Source organism: Podarcis liolepis, assembly GCF_965112155.1.
Source record: "Podarcis liolepis genome assembly, chromosome: 6".
Lineage (NCBI taxonomy): Eukaryota > Metazoa > Chordata > Lepidosauria > Squamata > Lacertidae > Podarcis > Podarcis liolepis.
The window spans coordinates 98,374,724-98,390,717 of NC_139559.1; the positions used below are offsets into that span (position 1 = coordinate 98,374,724).

General features: G+C 45.9%; 2 protein-coding genes across 3 annotated transcripts in view; both read right to left on the reverse strand.

Annotated features, from left to right (window-relative positions):
• Positions 1-18: 18 nt before the first annotated feature.
• On the reverse strand, positions 19-8,340 carry MYOC (myocilin). The gene is made up of 3 exons (XM_083507174.1): positions 6,648-8,340; positions 4,395-4,523; positions 19-2,729 (listed from the first exon to the last, which is right to left on the reverse strand). The coding sequence occupies exons 1-3, from the start codon at positions 7,207-7,209 to the stop codon at positions 1,945-1,947; spliced, it is 1,476 nt and encodes a 491-aa protein (XP_083363300.1). The 5' UTR covers positions 7,210-8,340; the 3' UTR covers positions 19-1,944.
• Positions 8,341-10,783: 2,443 nt separating this feature from the next.
• VAMP4 (vesicle associated membrane protein 4) overlaps positions 10,784-15,994 on the reverse strand; it is a 30,487-nt gene continuing 25,276 nt past the window's right edge. For both annotated transcript variants that reach the window (XM_083507272.1, XM_083507273.1), the window contains exon 8: positions 10,784-15,093. In XM_083507272.1, the coding sequence (XP_083363398.1) occupies positions 15,065-15,093 (29 nt within the window). In that variant the 3' untranslated portion in view covers positions 10,784-15,064. The remainder of the gene's footprint in view (positions 15,094-15,994) is intronic.

The following is a 15,994-nucleotide window of genomic DNA, read 5'->3' on the forward strand; positions in this document are numbered from 1 at the left end:
CTTGCGGGGCACCACTGTATACATAAAGTACAGACTTCCACCAGATCCCCAGCAGGCTTCAAATGCAAAGCAAGTACAACTCACAGCATACATACACCACAGAGTTCAGTGATTTGTCTGTCCTTTTGCTTGGTCTCTATACGTTCAGATGCCTCTTAGGATATCATCACCAAATTTGACGCAATAGTTCCCAAGGTGGGATGTCAGACTATGTCATTATTTGGATGCTAGGCATGACTTTGAATGAAGATGGCAAACCAAAACATAACTTTGGCATGACTTGGCACATTTTTTGACATAGGTTCAACTGGCACTCTAGTTATCATTGCCAAACTCAGCATGAGGATTCCTGAGGTTGGGGTGGAGGTGTCTGTGTTGATGTCTGGATGCCAAGAGCCATTCTGAATTAATATTGCAGGCTGAAATGTGAGTTTGGTGTGACTTCACCCAATTTTTGTTGTTATGGGTCTCAAACCACAAATTGTACTATCCTTTTAAAAAGAACCTTTTTTGTTGTTTCTAAAAAGTCCCAGGCAGTGCCAGGCACACCCTGTTAGTTTTTTGGGGAAAGGGCTGTATAGCAAAATAGAGTGCCTCAAGAAACATTGCAGAAAAGAAATGACTGCACCGATAAGACTGGTTGGAGGGTTAATTGTTTATTGACTTCCATATAGGAGTCTCCTCCTGCTGCTGCAACCAGCTCCCTTCACCCCTGGTATCCGAGAACACACAGAGAAATGAAACAGGCAGAGGAGAGGTGCCGTGGTGCGCAGATGCAGCCTGACATTGTGTGGGAAAGACCCTGGAGATGAGAAGTCCTGGTGGGTCCTGGGAAGGCAGGGACCTTCAGTCCTCGCAACCGACCTCCTGGAAAGAGTTGCCGAGACCACTGGGCAAGAGCTGTGGTTTGTTTCCTTCACTGGCCTCGGATGATTTATTGTTTTGTTGCTGACCTCTTCCTGTCCCCAGCCCTGACCATCAGGGATGATAGGAGCTGCATGTCCAAAAACATCTAGAGGGTCACAGGTTCCCCAGCCTCAACAGACCTTGCAGAGCCTAAATGGAATTTAGACTGCAAGCCTGCAGGCAGGGACTGCTCTGAATTTTTATTCACTTACTGCACTTCTTAGATTTATAATTCTGACAAATTCTACTCCTCTGAAATGTCTCTCAATTGCTTTTACTACACCAGTACACTGGACCCCTGTTTGTTTCTAACACACACAGAAAACTTCAACCTGGAACTTTGACCTGCCAGGAGGAAGCAGTTTAAGACAAGCTTCAGGCAAAAAGAAGTGGGCGAGAAAGGGTTAAGCAGCCCCTTCCCCACCACAAAGTGGTGCTAAGTTCTCTGCAGTGAAGAGGCAGCCACCAGGCTGTTATGGGCAAGCTGGGCTTACAATGAAGCCAAATATAATAACGGCAACTTTACACTTATGTAATGAATGCACCATGTCAGGTCCACAAAAGAGAGCGAAAGAGATTACTTCAGTCCTGCTTGTCAACCAACAGTGCTGAATCCTATGGCCAGGCTAAGCAGAGAGCTCCAGAGGCAATGGGTCTGTGTCATTTTGAAGGCTGCATGCATTTGTGTTCCAGGTCTAATTAGGAAAGACTACACTGTGCAGAGACATTTGGAGCAAATGGCAGTGGCTGCCCATTAAGGGCAGTGAACTGGGGTACAATCCATGGGAAGTTCTCCTTCCTAAACTCCACTGAAATGCATAGCAGCTGCACAAGAGCACAGCCACTAAGCACAGGGGTGAGCTTGCACAAAGCTCCTGCTCCCTCAGTAGAGCTTGGTCAGGAGAACTTTGGCATGATTTGTGTGCCCCATATTGCAACTAGTCAAAGTAATGGTGGCTATGTGGACTTCCTGCGCCAAGCTTCCCTTGGAAATAAGCCTCGCTGGCAGGTGGCATCTTCCCACTCTCCCCAAGTAGATCACATCTTGGAAAGCTTGATATCATAGGCAACCATATTGAAGTTGTCCCAAGCCAAGAGTTTTCTTTCTGTGGGATTGTAATCTACCATGCTGCTGTATCTGTAGCGGTTCTCAAAGCGGATGTTCAGTGGTGCACTCGTTCCTGTCTTAGTGGAGTAGATGAAATTCACAGTGGCCTCAGGGGATGAGTAGCTGCTGATGGTGTACAAGGAGCCACAAATCATGAAGGCGTTTGCCACTGACTGCTTGCGGATGTTGGTTTCCCATGTTTGTTCAATCTCTATGGTCTCTGGGTCCAGTTTAGAAAGCACAATGGCCCCCTTTACGTTTTCAGTGCTGTAAATTACCCACAGCCCCATCTCATCAACTGCAAAGTCAATGTCTGTATATCCACCCCATGAGTAGGGAAACTGTCCGTGGTAGCCAGCATTGGGTAGCTCCTTTTGGACCGTAATAACTTCTGTCTTCAGGTCATATTTTGCCATTATTCTAGACTTGCGCATCTGAAAGTAGAGGGAACCCCGATAAACAACAGCTCCAGTGCTCTCCATGGATCGGGGCAGCACATGTACTTTGGAAGGGTGGCCTTTGGTGAACTGATCCACATTGTTGTACTCAAAGACTTGGCGGACATCCGAACCAACGGTATCAACTCTCCAAGTTGTCTCTCGGCTGTAGGGAGAGATGGGTTCTGGGTCCCTCATCCACACGCCATACTTGCCAGCAATGGTCTCTGCCCTGCGGAAGGTCACTGGTTCACCAACCGATATGAGCACTCCACAGCCTGTTCCAGGAAATAAGTAAGCCAGTTACTTCACCCCACGGCAGAATTTGAACTTGAGATGGGGGGGGGGGACTACTCTTCAAATATGCTATTTTACAGTGTGCCCCAATCCAAAGGCATTTTATACATTTGTTTGCTTGCTTCATAAAATCTATACACCACTTGATTGTAAAAAATAAAAATTCAAGGAAGCTTACAACCCTACTTTAAATCATACAAAAGTTAAAACACTAAAACAGATTAAAATTACCTCAACTTTCTAAACATCTGAGCAGGCTTCGCTAACAGGAATGTTGTAGGAAGGGGGTTCCAAAGTGCAGCTGCTGCCACACTCAACAATCACATTCTTACCAATGGGGAAGAGGTGCTACGTGTCAATTCCACTGATCGAAGCCGTCAAGTGGGAGCATGTGGGGGAAGTTAATCTCGTAGGTAAACTGCTCCCTTAGCATTTAAGGGCTTTATATGCTAATAATACCTTGAACTTGGCCCAGCAGCAAATCGGTAACCAGTGCAGAGCTCTGAGCCAGCTGGGTGTTATGCTGACAAGGCCTCACTCCTCTTGGTAACTGGGCTGAAGAATTCTGCCCCAACTGTAGCTTTGGGGCCAGACCCACAAAGAGAGCATTTTGCCAACCTCTGGCTGTGCCTCTGTACCAGACGGCATCCACAGGTGATCACTCTAACCTGGAAGGCAGTCATCTTTTTACCAGTGGAGAGCATGAATGGATGTCTATAGTTGCCGTAGACCAACCTGGGTGGTTATCTATTAAATGGCTTAATATTTCAAGAATCTCCATGTTTAAACATCATTAAAACAAATACTGGTTTTTAAATATATATATATTCTACTTTCACGGCCAGCAGCTTTCCAAGGCCTCTTTCTCATTCCTGCTACTTAAAAATGTATGCAAAAGCCTGGATATAAATTCCCCCAAAATACAAAAAATAATAATTAGAGAGTTGGGAAAGGCTGAATCTGGGAATTTCTGCCTCTTGCCGCTGATTATTCTACTTAGCAATAGGATAGAGAATGAGGAATAAGAGATAAGTTCCCCTAGGTTTTGAAACTGCATGAGAAAGCTGTGTCTCAAAATCAAAACCTTTTCATTTTAAAAGTTCTGAATAAATTTGTAGTGGTCTCAGTTGGAGCTGGCTGCCTCTAATTTAGTGAATATCCTTCAATTTTGCTTCCACTTCCCCCACAAAAAATGGTTTGGGACTTTGTATATCAGCTTTCTTGTTCTTGTTCTTAAATGGGTGTAACATTTCAACATTTTGTTCTGATGAAGAATAGCCATAATTATTTTCTGGCTATGTGTTCTCCAACTTTCTAAGGAGACTCAACATCGATGCTCACTCTGATTTTGGGTTCCATGTAGTGTTCCACACACAGGCCAGGTTTGTTTATAAAGGAAGGAAACAGGTAATATATGGGAGTCTGGCAGTCAGAGGTGGTTTTTCAGGACTAGCTGGCACTTCTGAAGGGGCAAACTGACAAGGGAGAGTTTCACTTTGGACTGGTGGAAAGCTGAAAGCTGAAAGGGAGGCTGTCCCAAACAAAGTGTTTTGGGCGAGATGCTTTCACTAGCGCTACAAAGATGGGCAGGAGCCAGCATTGAGCAAAGCCAGGGAAACCAGCCCCTGCCCAAGAGATCTCTGTACCTGATTCTTCCCCCTCTGCGCTGGGGAGGCCAGGCGAGGGGCTTCCCTGGAAGAGGCGCGATGCAGGAACCTCCACCAGCTCCGACTTGAGCTCTTGGTAGTCCAGAGTGTCTGCGTTCCCCTTGGACTCTGCAGAGGAAAGCAGGGAAGGAGAGAGCAAGAAGAAAAATGAACACCCTGAAGGCCAAGGGGACGGAAAGGAGGAGTCTGCCATGAAGGAGCTTTGAAACAAAGGCTTTCCTGATGATAACATTGCGTGTAAAGAATATAGGAAACGAAGAGAAAATTTAGGGGAGCAGCCCCCCTTAGCCCCCCTCCAGCTATAGGCCTACAGGGCTGGGGGAGGAGAGGAGAGAGAAGGGAAGAGAAGTTCTCTGAGCAGTCAAAAGTCCTTGTGGGTCACTGAAGTTATTCAAGGGGAGATTAAATTACCGTATTTTTTGCACCATAACACTCACTTTTTTCCTCCTAGAAAGTAAGGGGAAAATGTCTGTGCGTGTTATGGAGGGAATGCCTACGGGTGGCATGCCTACGGATTTTCCTCCTCTAAAAACTACGTGTGTGTTATGGTCAGGTGCGTGTTATAGAGCGAAAAATACGGTATGTCAGCTATTTACTGAACATTGCTTCTGATTTGTGAGGCATTGAATCAAACAGGTGGTGGTCCTACCACTTTCCTTGGCCACTTTCATTTAAAGCAGTCTTTCTCCGCTTTTAAGGGACTGGCAGTGGGTTCAAGCAACCAATTTATTTCTTACTGCCAAGGTAAAAAAAAGGAGAGGTGAAGCCTTGCTGCTTCCCAAAATGTGGAAGCTCAGAAAGGCCACTTGGTGTTGATGAAATTTTAAGCTTGTGTCCAATATAGCATTAATTTTTTTGTTAGTGCATAAATCCTTGCGCTCATTTAGTGAGGGCATTGGATACCAGCCACTCTCCAAATGTGCTCAGATGTACTTCATCTCTCTCTCTCTCTTTCCCCCCCCCCTGCTATTAATAAATCCCTTATTAGAGATTTCATTCATTTTTTACTTCAATTAAACAAAATCAGCAGCGGTTGAAGTTCCAGTGGTTTCATTGTCATTTCAGTTATCCCCTCACCCCGAATAATAATAAAAATAGAAGTGTAGCATTGGATGGGATCACGAGGGTCATCTAGTCTAACCCCCGGCAATGCGGGCTCAAACCCACAACCCTGAAATTAAGAGTCTCCCTGAGCTATCGGCTCTTCTGGAAACCAAACAAAAAGGCTAGCTGGGCCTCTCTTTCCTTTCTGTAGTCACTGGCAGGTCTCCTGATCTCAGGTGCTCTTCCTCCAAGGAGCCATAAGCTTTTTGGCCTGACCCCCCACTACCTTGATGGAAACTGTTGCTCCTGAGTAGCATAATTATTTTCCAGCTTGCTGACTGATATGTCCTGAAATGCTAATGATGCTCTACTTTTGCTCCGGAGGCATCCCACTCTAAAAATATTCCCTGACAGACACCAGATCCCAGCTTCTATATTAATCCCACCCCCACCCCCCTATTTCTGCCACCCTGTGATAGGGGCAACAGTGCAAAGGCCTGTAAAAAGCCCAGCCTTGTGCTAAGCAGGTCTGTGCTAAGCAAGCCTGGAAAGGGGCCCGTGAGAACCATTTAGCCTCATTCAGATACCTTCTTGAGGTCACCCATGGATTACTCCACCACTGGGGAACATGTCTCAATGGGATGGGCCTTTCTGCAAATCACAGGGCATTTAGCAGCACCAACAGGGTGACACGCTGCTTGCAGGAACATGGGAATGTTCATTGATGCTCCCTGGCATTTCGTCTGTTGAAAGAAGTGGAGACAAGTGGGAAGGGCATGGCTCTGTGCCAGGGACGGGCGAGAAGCACCTAGGCCCCACGATTTCTTATCTCTAAGTAACCATCACTCACATTTTGTATAGATGTCTGTCATTGCAGTAAACATACTCCATCCAGGACTAGACCAGGAGGTCTGACTGCAGAGGCTCAGGAAGAGTTGAGAAACAGATTGAACACAAAACAACATGCCATAAAAACCTCAGGTGAAATGCGATTGAGGCTAGGCATGCCTGGTTCCCTCTCCTCCCCTCCAGCTCACAAAATGGCACCCCACTGCAGTTGGGAAAGGTCAATTAAAATTACGAAGGGTTTGAAGCTTCCTTCCTTCCTATGAGGAAAGGCTAAAAGACATGCATTTAGGAAAAAAGGGTGACTGAGCGGGGGGGGGGCAGCTTTAATTTCTACAGTACCTTGAAGGGAGTCCCTGCTGGGTGCCTCTCCAGCCTGGGGACAGTGGCTGGCTCTCAGCCGTTCCACCTCCCGCATGGTGTTCTCCAACCTCCTTCCCAGCTCATTCCTCTCTTCCTCCAGCCACTTCTTATCTTCTTGCAAATCAGACTTGTCTTGGAGCAGGTTGCTGATGGTGTACTCCAACCTGCTGACCTGTGCGTCCCTCTGGGCTTGTTCTCTCTTCAGACTCTCTACCTCTTTTTGAAGGAAACTCACCACAGAGAAGGAGGAACTCCTTGCTGCTTGGTTTCCATGCAGCTGGCTGACCAGGGTCTCCAGGAGACTGAGCCTTGCTTTGAAGGACTCCAGTTCCAGGTGCTGGCTGTTGCTTTCCCTCTGGAGATCCCTGATAATGGCCATCACTTCCCCAGGGTCAGTGCAGCTGGCTTCATTTGCACTGGGGACTGTGAAGGAATAGATGCACCTGCCATCCTGGTTGTTTGCTTTGTGGAGGCGTGCAGTGCTCCCGACTGCTTCCCATACCATCCAAGCTGAGAGCAACCAAGTCACCAGCTCCTTCATGGCTCCACTGCTGCCTCTAAGCCCACACAGCCTTCCTGAGAAGCACAGTGTGCAAGTAGCATTCACCAGCTCTCACTCACTTGTTCTGAAACTGAGCTCCCAGTGACCTCAATTTTATACAGCTGAGAACCAGGGAGGTGCAGGAGAGGGTCGCTTTGCCAGAAGCTACGGCGGCGGCAGCAGCACAGACTTAATGGGAATCAACTCTCTTAAAGGGATCGTGTTTCATTTACGATTCCATGGGAATATGAACCCAGTGCCCATTCTTGGGATCCTTATCCTCAACACATACAAAATGCGTGGAGACAGATCTGCCGCCCGTGTGTGTCTGCGGAGGGCATGGCTTTCAGAGCCTGTGCATCCGGCAGTGGGGCAAGTTCAGGGTCAGGGAAGCAATTGCTCTGGAGCAGTGAAGTTTTAAAAGTTTGCCTGCCAAAGATAGTTGGGATTCTACACCATAAATGTGCAACCATTAAACCATTTAGAAATGTGTTATTATGGAAATAAGTACTACAAAATATGATGTTAAGGGTTATGCCCACTCATGATTTAGTCTGGAATGTGAGGCACGGATGTTTTGTTCACTCACTCCTTACAGAGCCTAAGGGTATACACACATGATTGCCTACTCCACATCCAGTGTGCTCCCTCTTCTAGTTTTTGAAACTGCATACATATGATGTTAGCCACAATCCATATCCATCCTGTAGTTTCTTGAGGAAAATTTGGCTTTAGATGCATTTTTTCCTCAACCCAGCTACAATCCAACTAAAAAATTTAAGCTGCATTCACTTTGTACCTGAACTAGGTTTGAGACAGTCAGAGCAGATGACCGCTTCCTGACTAGGGGTGGGTTGCAGGGGAAGGGAAACCCAAAAGGTCTTATGTGTCAGCTGAAGAAGCCCTCACACCCCTCTCTGATGAGGATAGCACTGCAAAGTGCAGTGGGCAGGTTGGGGGGGGCAAAGGCTTTGCTGTATTTCAAGCTGCTGTTTGCATACCCTAAATTTCATTGTTTTCCAGGGTGTTTACACATCTTCCCATGTTAACTGTTCATCCCACATTTTTCAATGTACTTCCCTGCCACTTTGCAAACTGCAAAAAATTGTGGCTCCCCATCCCTGGTCATCCCATGGATTTATTGCACTAGGGTGACAGGCACTTAACTCACTGCTAAGAGCTCATTATGGAGCCTCCCTAGTGGCAGGGAAGACAGCAAAATAGCCTCCATGGCATCCTCATCATGTCGTCCAGCAGAACTTTTTCAGACTGGACAGGGCCTTTTACAGGCTGGCCCAGAGGAGGTGGCGGGACCAACAGTAGCTGATGTGAATTGTTTGCAAAACATTTTGAGGATAAAATTGCCTGCATCCACCAAGACCTTGACTCTGCTGTTATAGGAGATGAATCCCATGTGGTGTCCAGAGCAGTCTAGTCCTGTTGTGTGGGATGAGTTTCAGTTGGTAAGGCTCGAGAATGTGGACAAGGTGCTGGGATCAGTCAGAGCGACCACTTGCGCTTTAGACCCTTTCCTCTCTTGGCTGATAAAAGCCAGCAGGGAAGAAACAGCTGGCTGGACCAGGGAGGTGATCAATGCCTCTTTACAAGAGGGGTGGTCCCTGCCTGTTTGAAGGAGGCAGTGGTAAAACCACTCCTTAAGACACGTTCCCTGGACTCAGAAAATCCAACTAACTACTGGCCAGTTGCTAATCTCCCTTTCCTGGGCAAGGTTCTGGAGTGAGTAGTCGCAGACCAGATCCAGGCACTTTTGGAAGAAACTGATTTTCTGGATCCATTTCAATCGGGGTTTGGGCACAGAAACTGCTTTGGTTGCCCTGTATGATGACCTCTGTCGAGACAGAGATAGGGGAAATGTGTCCCTGTTAATTCTCCTCAACCTCTCAGCGGCTTTTGATATCACTGACCATAGTATCCTTCTGGAGCAGCTGTCTGAGTTAGAGATGGGTGGGACCGCTTTGCAGTGGTTCTGGGCCTACTTGAATGGTCGTTCCCTGAGGGTCAGCCCTGTGGAACCTTCAATGTGGAGTTCCTCAGGGCTCAATCCTATCCCCTACGCTGTTCAACATCTACAGGAAACCACTGGGTGGGGTTATCCGGAGATTTGGAGTACGTTGTCAGCAGAATGCTGATGACACTCAGCTCTACTTCTCCTTTACATCTGCAGGTGAGGTAGTGGAAATGCTGGACTTGATAATGGACTGGATGAGAGCCAACAAACTTAAACTCAATCCAGATCAGGCTGAGGCACAGTTAGTGGGTGGTTCCCTAGACAGGATGGGCTGGAAGGCTGCCTGCTCTTGATGGGGTTACACTTCCGCTGAAGGGGCAGGTTCATAGCTTGGGGGTACACCTGGATCCTTTGCTGTCGCTCAAGGCTCAGGTGGCCTCAGTGGCCTGGAGTGCCTTCCATCAGCTTTGGCTGGTGGCCCAGCTATGCCCCTATCTGGACAGGGATAGCCTAACTACTGTTCTCTATGCTCTGCTAACCTCAGGGTTAGACTAATGCAATGTGTTATACGTAGGGCTGCCTCTGAATATTGTTCAAAAACTTCAGCTATTGCAGAATTCAGCGGCCAGGTTGCTCATCGGAGCAAGATGGTTTGAGCATATGTCACTGTTCCTGGTCAGACTGCACTGATTACCAGTTAGTTTCCAGACCCAATTCAAAGTGCTGGCTTTGACCTATAAAGCCTTAAACAGCTCAGGACTGCAATACCTCAAAGACTGCTTCTTTCCATATGAACCTAGCTGGACCCTGAGATCATCTTCTGAGGCCCTCCTTTGTGTGCCTCCTCCTCAAGAGGTTCAGAGGATAGCAACACAAGAACAGGCCTTCTCTGTAGTGGCTCCCCGTCTGTGGAATGCTCTCCCCAGGGAGGTTTGCCTGGCACCTTCATTATACACCTTTAGGCACCAGGCAAAAATGTTCCTTTTTAACCTGACCTTTGGTTGATTTGATTGACATCCTATGCCCTTTAAAATATCTCCGGGGGTGGTGGTGTTATTGGGTTGTTTTTGTTTTTATTATATCTTTTGTGGTTTTATATTTTGGTTTTGTTCTGTGAACTGCCCTGAGACCTCCAGGTATAGGGCAATATATAAATTCAACTATTATTATTATTAGTTCCCAATTCAAAATCTAGTTCCTGCTAACGTAAGGGCCCTGGACCCAGCGGGCCATGCCGGCGGGGGCCCAGTGTAACTACTGTACCTGCCAAGCCTCAAAGCTCTGGGGCCTGAGCTGCATCCTCAACTGAATGGAAGCTATTCAGGGATGTTGAATGCAAGGCCTGGCATGCTTTATTCTGAGCCACTTGGAATTCCAGATATTTCCCTAGAAATCCCATCCATCCCAAAGGCTGCAGTCTGCTAGTCTACCACACTAACCTAAAATGCTGGTTTTGCCTTCTCCTATAACCTCCACACAGCTCCCTAACCAGACACTGCTTGCTACATACCATGTAAATAATCACCTACACAACACACTCCATACGTGATACACCAATGTTTTCAAGATTATCCACAAAAAATTCAAGTTCTTGCCACACTCACGTCACATCAGTAAATGGTATCACAGAAAGTTTATTGTTAATTTATAGCCAAACCTGCAAGTCCCCATTTGCTAAAATCAGTAGCAGAAACCAGGAATGACATCCAATAAATGAAAAGCTTCTCATTCTCTTTCTCTCACTCACTCATACACACTCACAAACATAATCTGCCATATATATATGACTGTATCTTTAGCAGCGTTTCACTGTTATCTTTTTGCTACTCAGTATTCTGATCACAAGAATACCAAATTATACAAATTACAGCAGTGCACAGAATAATCATTTATTATTTCTCTCTTTCCCTTTCAGAAATGGACAGGACTTGGCTGTTTTCACACCAGTCCTTTACTGGGGATATGATCTGCCACACATCACTTGTCCAAGGCAAAGCAATGGCCGTGGCTCAGTGGCCAAGCTCATGCATGGAGCAGGTAGGATAGTTCCAGGCTCAATCCCTGGAGGCCCCGGTAGGAAGGCTGGGAAAGACCCGTGTCTGGAGACCTTGGAGGGCTTCTGCCAGCCAGAGTGAACAATACTGGACACTATTCAGACTGATATGCTCCCATGGAGGGAGTGTCAAGAGGCCACGGACTGGATTGCAATACTAATATGCCACTCTTTCCCAAAGAGGAAAAAGTAAAGAACCAAGGGCTTTTACATTTAGAGGGAACGAACTATGAGGGGTTTAGAGAAGCACTGGGGAACTTTCAGTCCTGGGCCACATTTAGCCAGGCCCATCCTATCTTGGCCCACAAGGCTGTTTTCCCCAAACTATACCCGCCTGCCCTACACCTGACATAACAGGTGGCATCAAGTGTAGGGACAGTGGAGAAGCGGCTGAATGGGCTGTGCGACCAACTTCTCCATGGAGAACAACTTGACCACACAGCCAATCCCTGCAGAAAGCAGGGCTGAAGTCACCCCACACCAGCTGATAAAATTATATTATCATGCGGTGTGGAGAGAGTGAACAGCTTCACATTTTTGTTACATCAGTTCTTAGTATAACTGAAAGTATAGCTCATTGACAGAAGACAAATTCAGAATGTAAAACCAGCTCCAAAAATAAATAATTACATAAACAACATTTTGCATTATTGTTATTTGCAGGCATGTTAATCTCTCTATACTTATTGCCTGCAAAATACAGGGGCAATATTTCTTTTCTAGGACTTAGTATAGAGAACAAATTTCAGCTATAGAAACCCACAAAGAGGATCGATGTGACTTCTCTTCTTTTTCTAACTTCTGTTCATCTGTACTGTACTTGGGAAAACAGACTGTTGCCTGATTCTGTATGTACAATATGCACAATAATATACACAATATTCATATGCACAATAGGAAGGATTTGAAACACTCCACTACTAGTTACTGTTTCCTCTTCATAGTGAAATTATTTGCACATTTGGCTTCAGAATTTCAATTTTAAAAAGCAGAAAGGTGACAAAGTCCTCAAGTTACAGTTGTGCTTGGAAGTTAATTCCACTTAAACCAGATTTTTTTTCTCAGTAGAGAGCCAGAATTGGGTCATGCTGTGCTACCTGGAGACTGTACTACTTATGCCAAAATGGGTGGTTTTATTTCTTCTTCTTTTAAGACTGCAAGTACAAATTACCACTCAACAACAAGTGTTTCAAAGGCCAGTGGAAACAATGCTCCACCTTTTGTACAACTGTCCCAGCTTGAGTTGGCAGCTTTCCTGAAGCTCAGCCCCATGTGCAGGTGCCTTGGTGTGGGGCCTGGTGAATGGCATCAGAGGGTGGACCAAACGGCTAATGCTCTTAAGTCAAGCAGAAAATAGGCTGCCACCCAGGTCCTGAGATTTGTACTCCTTCCCCTTAAACAGTTTGCAATACTAACCTCTCTGCCAGGAAAGGCAAGAAGGTGGTCACATGGGAACAGGCCTTTTCAGTGGTGACTCCCCATTTCGAGAATGCTCTCTCCAGGTAAACATGCCTGGCAACATCACTGTTTTTAATGTCAGGCTTTGGGGCTTCATTTTTCTGCTATTTTTTTGTGGAGTGGGCTGAGCTGAATCTGCTCTTTTGTACATATTATCATTGCTTTCATTCTTGTTTCTACACTTGTTCTTAATGCTTGTTTCTAAAGTTGCTTGAAGTTCACCTTTGTGGAAAAGCAACTAATAAATGTAACAATAGCTCTCCCAGAGAATTCTCACAAAACTGCCAATCTCTAGGTAGTGTAGAAGCCCCTGTGACAGCTCATTTTTGCAGAGCAGCCCGCAAGATACAAAAATCAAAAGGTAAAACGATTCATTAGCCTAATTTCTTTTGGCGAAAAACTGTAAAAAATATAAAAACATTTTAACACCAATTGTTTTTAAAACTGAAGTTCCATGCACGCTTACTTGGAAAAAGGCGTTACTGAACTTAGTTGTGCTTCGTTCTGTGCTTAGGCTGCATAGGCACGCACAGACTCAACTTGTAGCAAACGTTTGTCTAACAAAGGCTCTTCTTCAGCCAGCTAAAATGCAATCTGTAGCTTTTGCCTAGAAATGCAAATAATATTGAAAAGAAGTGTCACCACATAAAGAACCAGTCTCAAGTAGTTCCTCAAAGAGAAGGCATGGTTCTTTTCTTCACCCTGCTTTATTTCACGGGTATTCAGTCCCCTGGAATTTAAGCTAGTAATTTAAAATGTTGTAAGTGCATCGTTGCAAAAAGGCTGCAGACTGAACAAAAAGCTCAGCCTCCATACCTCACCTGTCTTAAAGCCAGAAGCCCTGCTTAGTCTGACCTTAGTTAAACCTAAGCTGCCCTGTCCTAGGCAATGGTATCCCTCCCTTTTTGCTCCTGCACTAACTGATGACTCTGACTAACATTGGCAATGTATCACCATCTGCTGCCCTGATCTTGCATCTGGTGGGCTGAAGCCTGACCCAAGGGGGGCCACAACAGGAGCACCACCCCCATGCAAATGGGTCCTCAAATGCATGTTCGGGTTAAAAGTGGATTCTGGGTCTGGAAACATTGAACATACCAGGGCACCTGAGGGCAGCAGGCTAGTCTGTGGCGTGACACACACAGCGCCATCGCCACATCTTGCTGCTGCTCCCCACTGCCTTGCACCTGCACCATTGGCAGGGAGGTACTAATACTACCAGGTAGGATGGGTGTGGGTGCATTTTATAATGAAGTAGTGTGCGTGTGTATGTGCATCTATATTATCTATATCTGTATCTATATCTATTCAAATAAATAAATACCCAGAGGAGTAGATGTGAACAGACACTTATTATGTTATAGTAACATAATTTATAACCTGTCTTTATGTAGTCATTTTGGTGCAGTTGTCCTGTGCCTAAAACGAAAAGAAAAACTTGAAGTCCCTGGAAGTCTCAAAGCTGCTCCTCACGTTTTGGTAAAAAGTCAGACCAGATGTAGGGTGAATGAAGTTTAAATGTGAACCTCCTCACATATTCTTAACCTGAACTTACTTGCATCTGACTAGCCAAGTATACTAACTAAGGTATAGGTAGGAGACTAATTTTTTTTTTCTAAAAATGGTTGAAACGTAAACAGCCTGACCCTTTTTTTAAAAAGGAGGCATGTAAACTTGCTTACTCTTAATTATTTGGCAGCAAAACACATGCATGGTTTGAGTTGCACTTGCACAGACCAAAAGGTGTCTCCTTTTCTTTTGTGTGTCTTCATTCAAGTAAACAGTGTTTCCTTTTCTTCAATAATTTACTAGGAGCTACATAGTTACAGTTAAAAATAGTTTTTTTTACTGGAATGCTTTTATGTCACATCCATAAGCAACAGCGAGAACATGGAGCTTCTGGGTCCCTTAACAAGTACAGAAAGTCTCCTTGCAAAATCGTGGTTTTTTAAATATGAGAAAGTGGCATCTTCACAGTTATTCATCTAAATATGTCTCTAAACAATGATATAGAGTTTATACACTGCATCCCTCCCTTATTCTTCCTCCATTGTCCTCTGTCAGAAGTAATAAGAAATTCTGTAAATTATAAATAACATCATTACCAGTTAGCAATAAGTATCTGACTCCAAACTGAGCTTCCTTCCAGGGAGCAACAATGGGGGGTTTGGATTAGATATTGACACTAGAATGAGTTCTTGGCTGAAAAGGATGGTTTGCTGGATCCTCTGAATGCTCTTTCTGGAGCTAGTCTGGCGCCTCCAAGGAAGAAGGGGGGACACACTTCAAAGCTATATACATATTATGTTCCACAGAAGTCACACAGCTGCCTCCTCTGCTGTCATCCTGAAGCCACCACAATATCCACCAGCAAGTCAAGTGTGGTATTTGAGGATGAGGGGAACTGTAAAAGACAGAAAAGAGGCATCTTTAAAAACACACACAAAATGAATTGTCAACCAACCAGCTTGGGCTCTACATATTTAAGACTCTTGTCTCAGCAGTGACCCAGCACCAATCTCAATCCACCACACCCTTCTAAGAATGCCATTTGTGCAACAAATGTTATCACTGACGCCTGGGTGGGCGAGAAAGGGGCTTTGGTCTCACCCAGCAGGGGGTACTCAGCACAGAATCAGGGCGGACTTGAGGGTGGGGATGGGGAGTTGTGCCCTTGCTAATTCTCCCTGACCTCTCAGTGACCTTCAGTACCATTGCACATGGAGCGGAGGTCCACATTATGGGTGGGTGGCACCACTTTAGGGTGTTCCAGTCCTACTTGTAGGGACATGTCCAGAGGGTGATGCTTGGGCCCTGTGGGGCCTTCAGTGTGGGGTTCCTCAGGGCTTGGTTTTATCCCCCATGCTGTCTAACACCTACATGAAACCGCTGAGTGGGGTCATCCAGAGTTTTGAAGTACATTGTCAACAATATGTTGATGACACTCAGCTCTACTCCTTTACACCTGCAGATGTAGCAGTGGATGTGCTAGACTGTGGTCTTACCTCCGTAATGGACTGGATGAGGGCCAATGGACTGAAGCTCAATCCAAGTAAGACTGAAGCACTCTTAGTGGACGGTTCCCAAGACCGGGTGTATGGGAGGATGCCTCCTCTTCAGAGGGGTTCCCTCCCTCTGAAGGAGCAGGGTGTAGCTTGGGGAAACTTCTGGATTCCTTGCGGTCACTTGAGGCTCATTTGGCCTCAGAGGGACAGAGTGCCTTGCATCAGCTTCAGCTGGTGGTCCAGCTGTGCCCCCATCTGGACAGGGATAGCCTAACTTCTGTTGTCTATGCTCTGGTAACC

Bases quoted from the DNA above. Each gene is read 5' to 3' on its own strand.
- MYOC (XM_083507174.1), bottom strand. From the start codon at position 7,209: ATGAAGGAGCTGGTGACTTGGTTGCTCTCAGCTTGGATGGTATGGGAA. The intron at 4,524-6,647 runs GTACTGTAGAAA...TTTCCTCTGCAG, and splicing joins CAGCAGGGACTCCCTTCAAG to AGTCCAAGGGGAACGCAGAC. The intron at 2,730-4,394 runs GTACAGAGATCT...TTCCTGGAACAG, and splicing joins CGCAGAGGGGGAAGAATCAG to GCTGTGGAGTGCTCATATCG.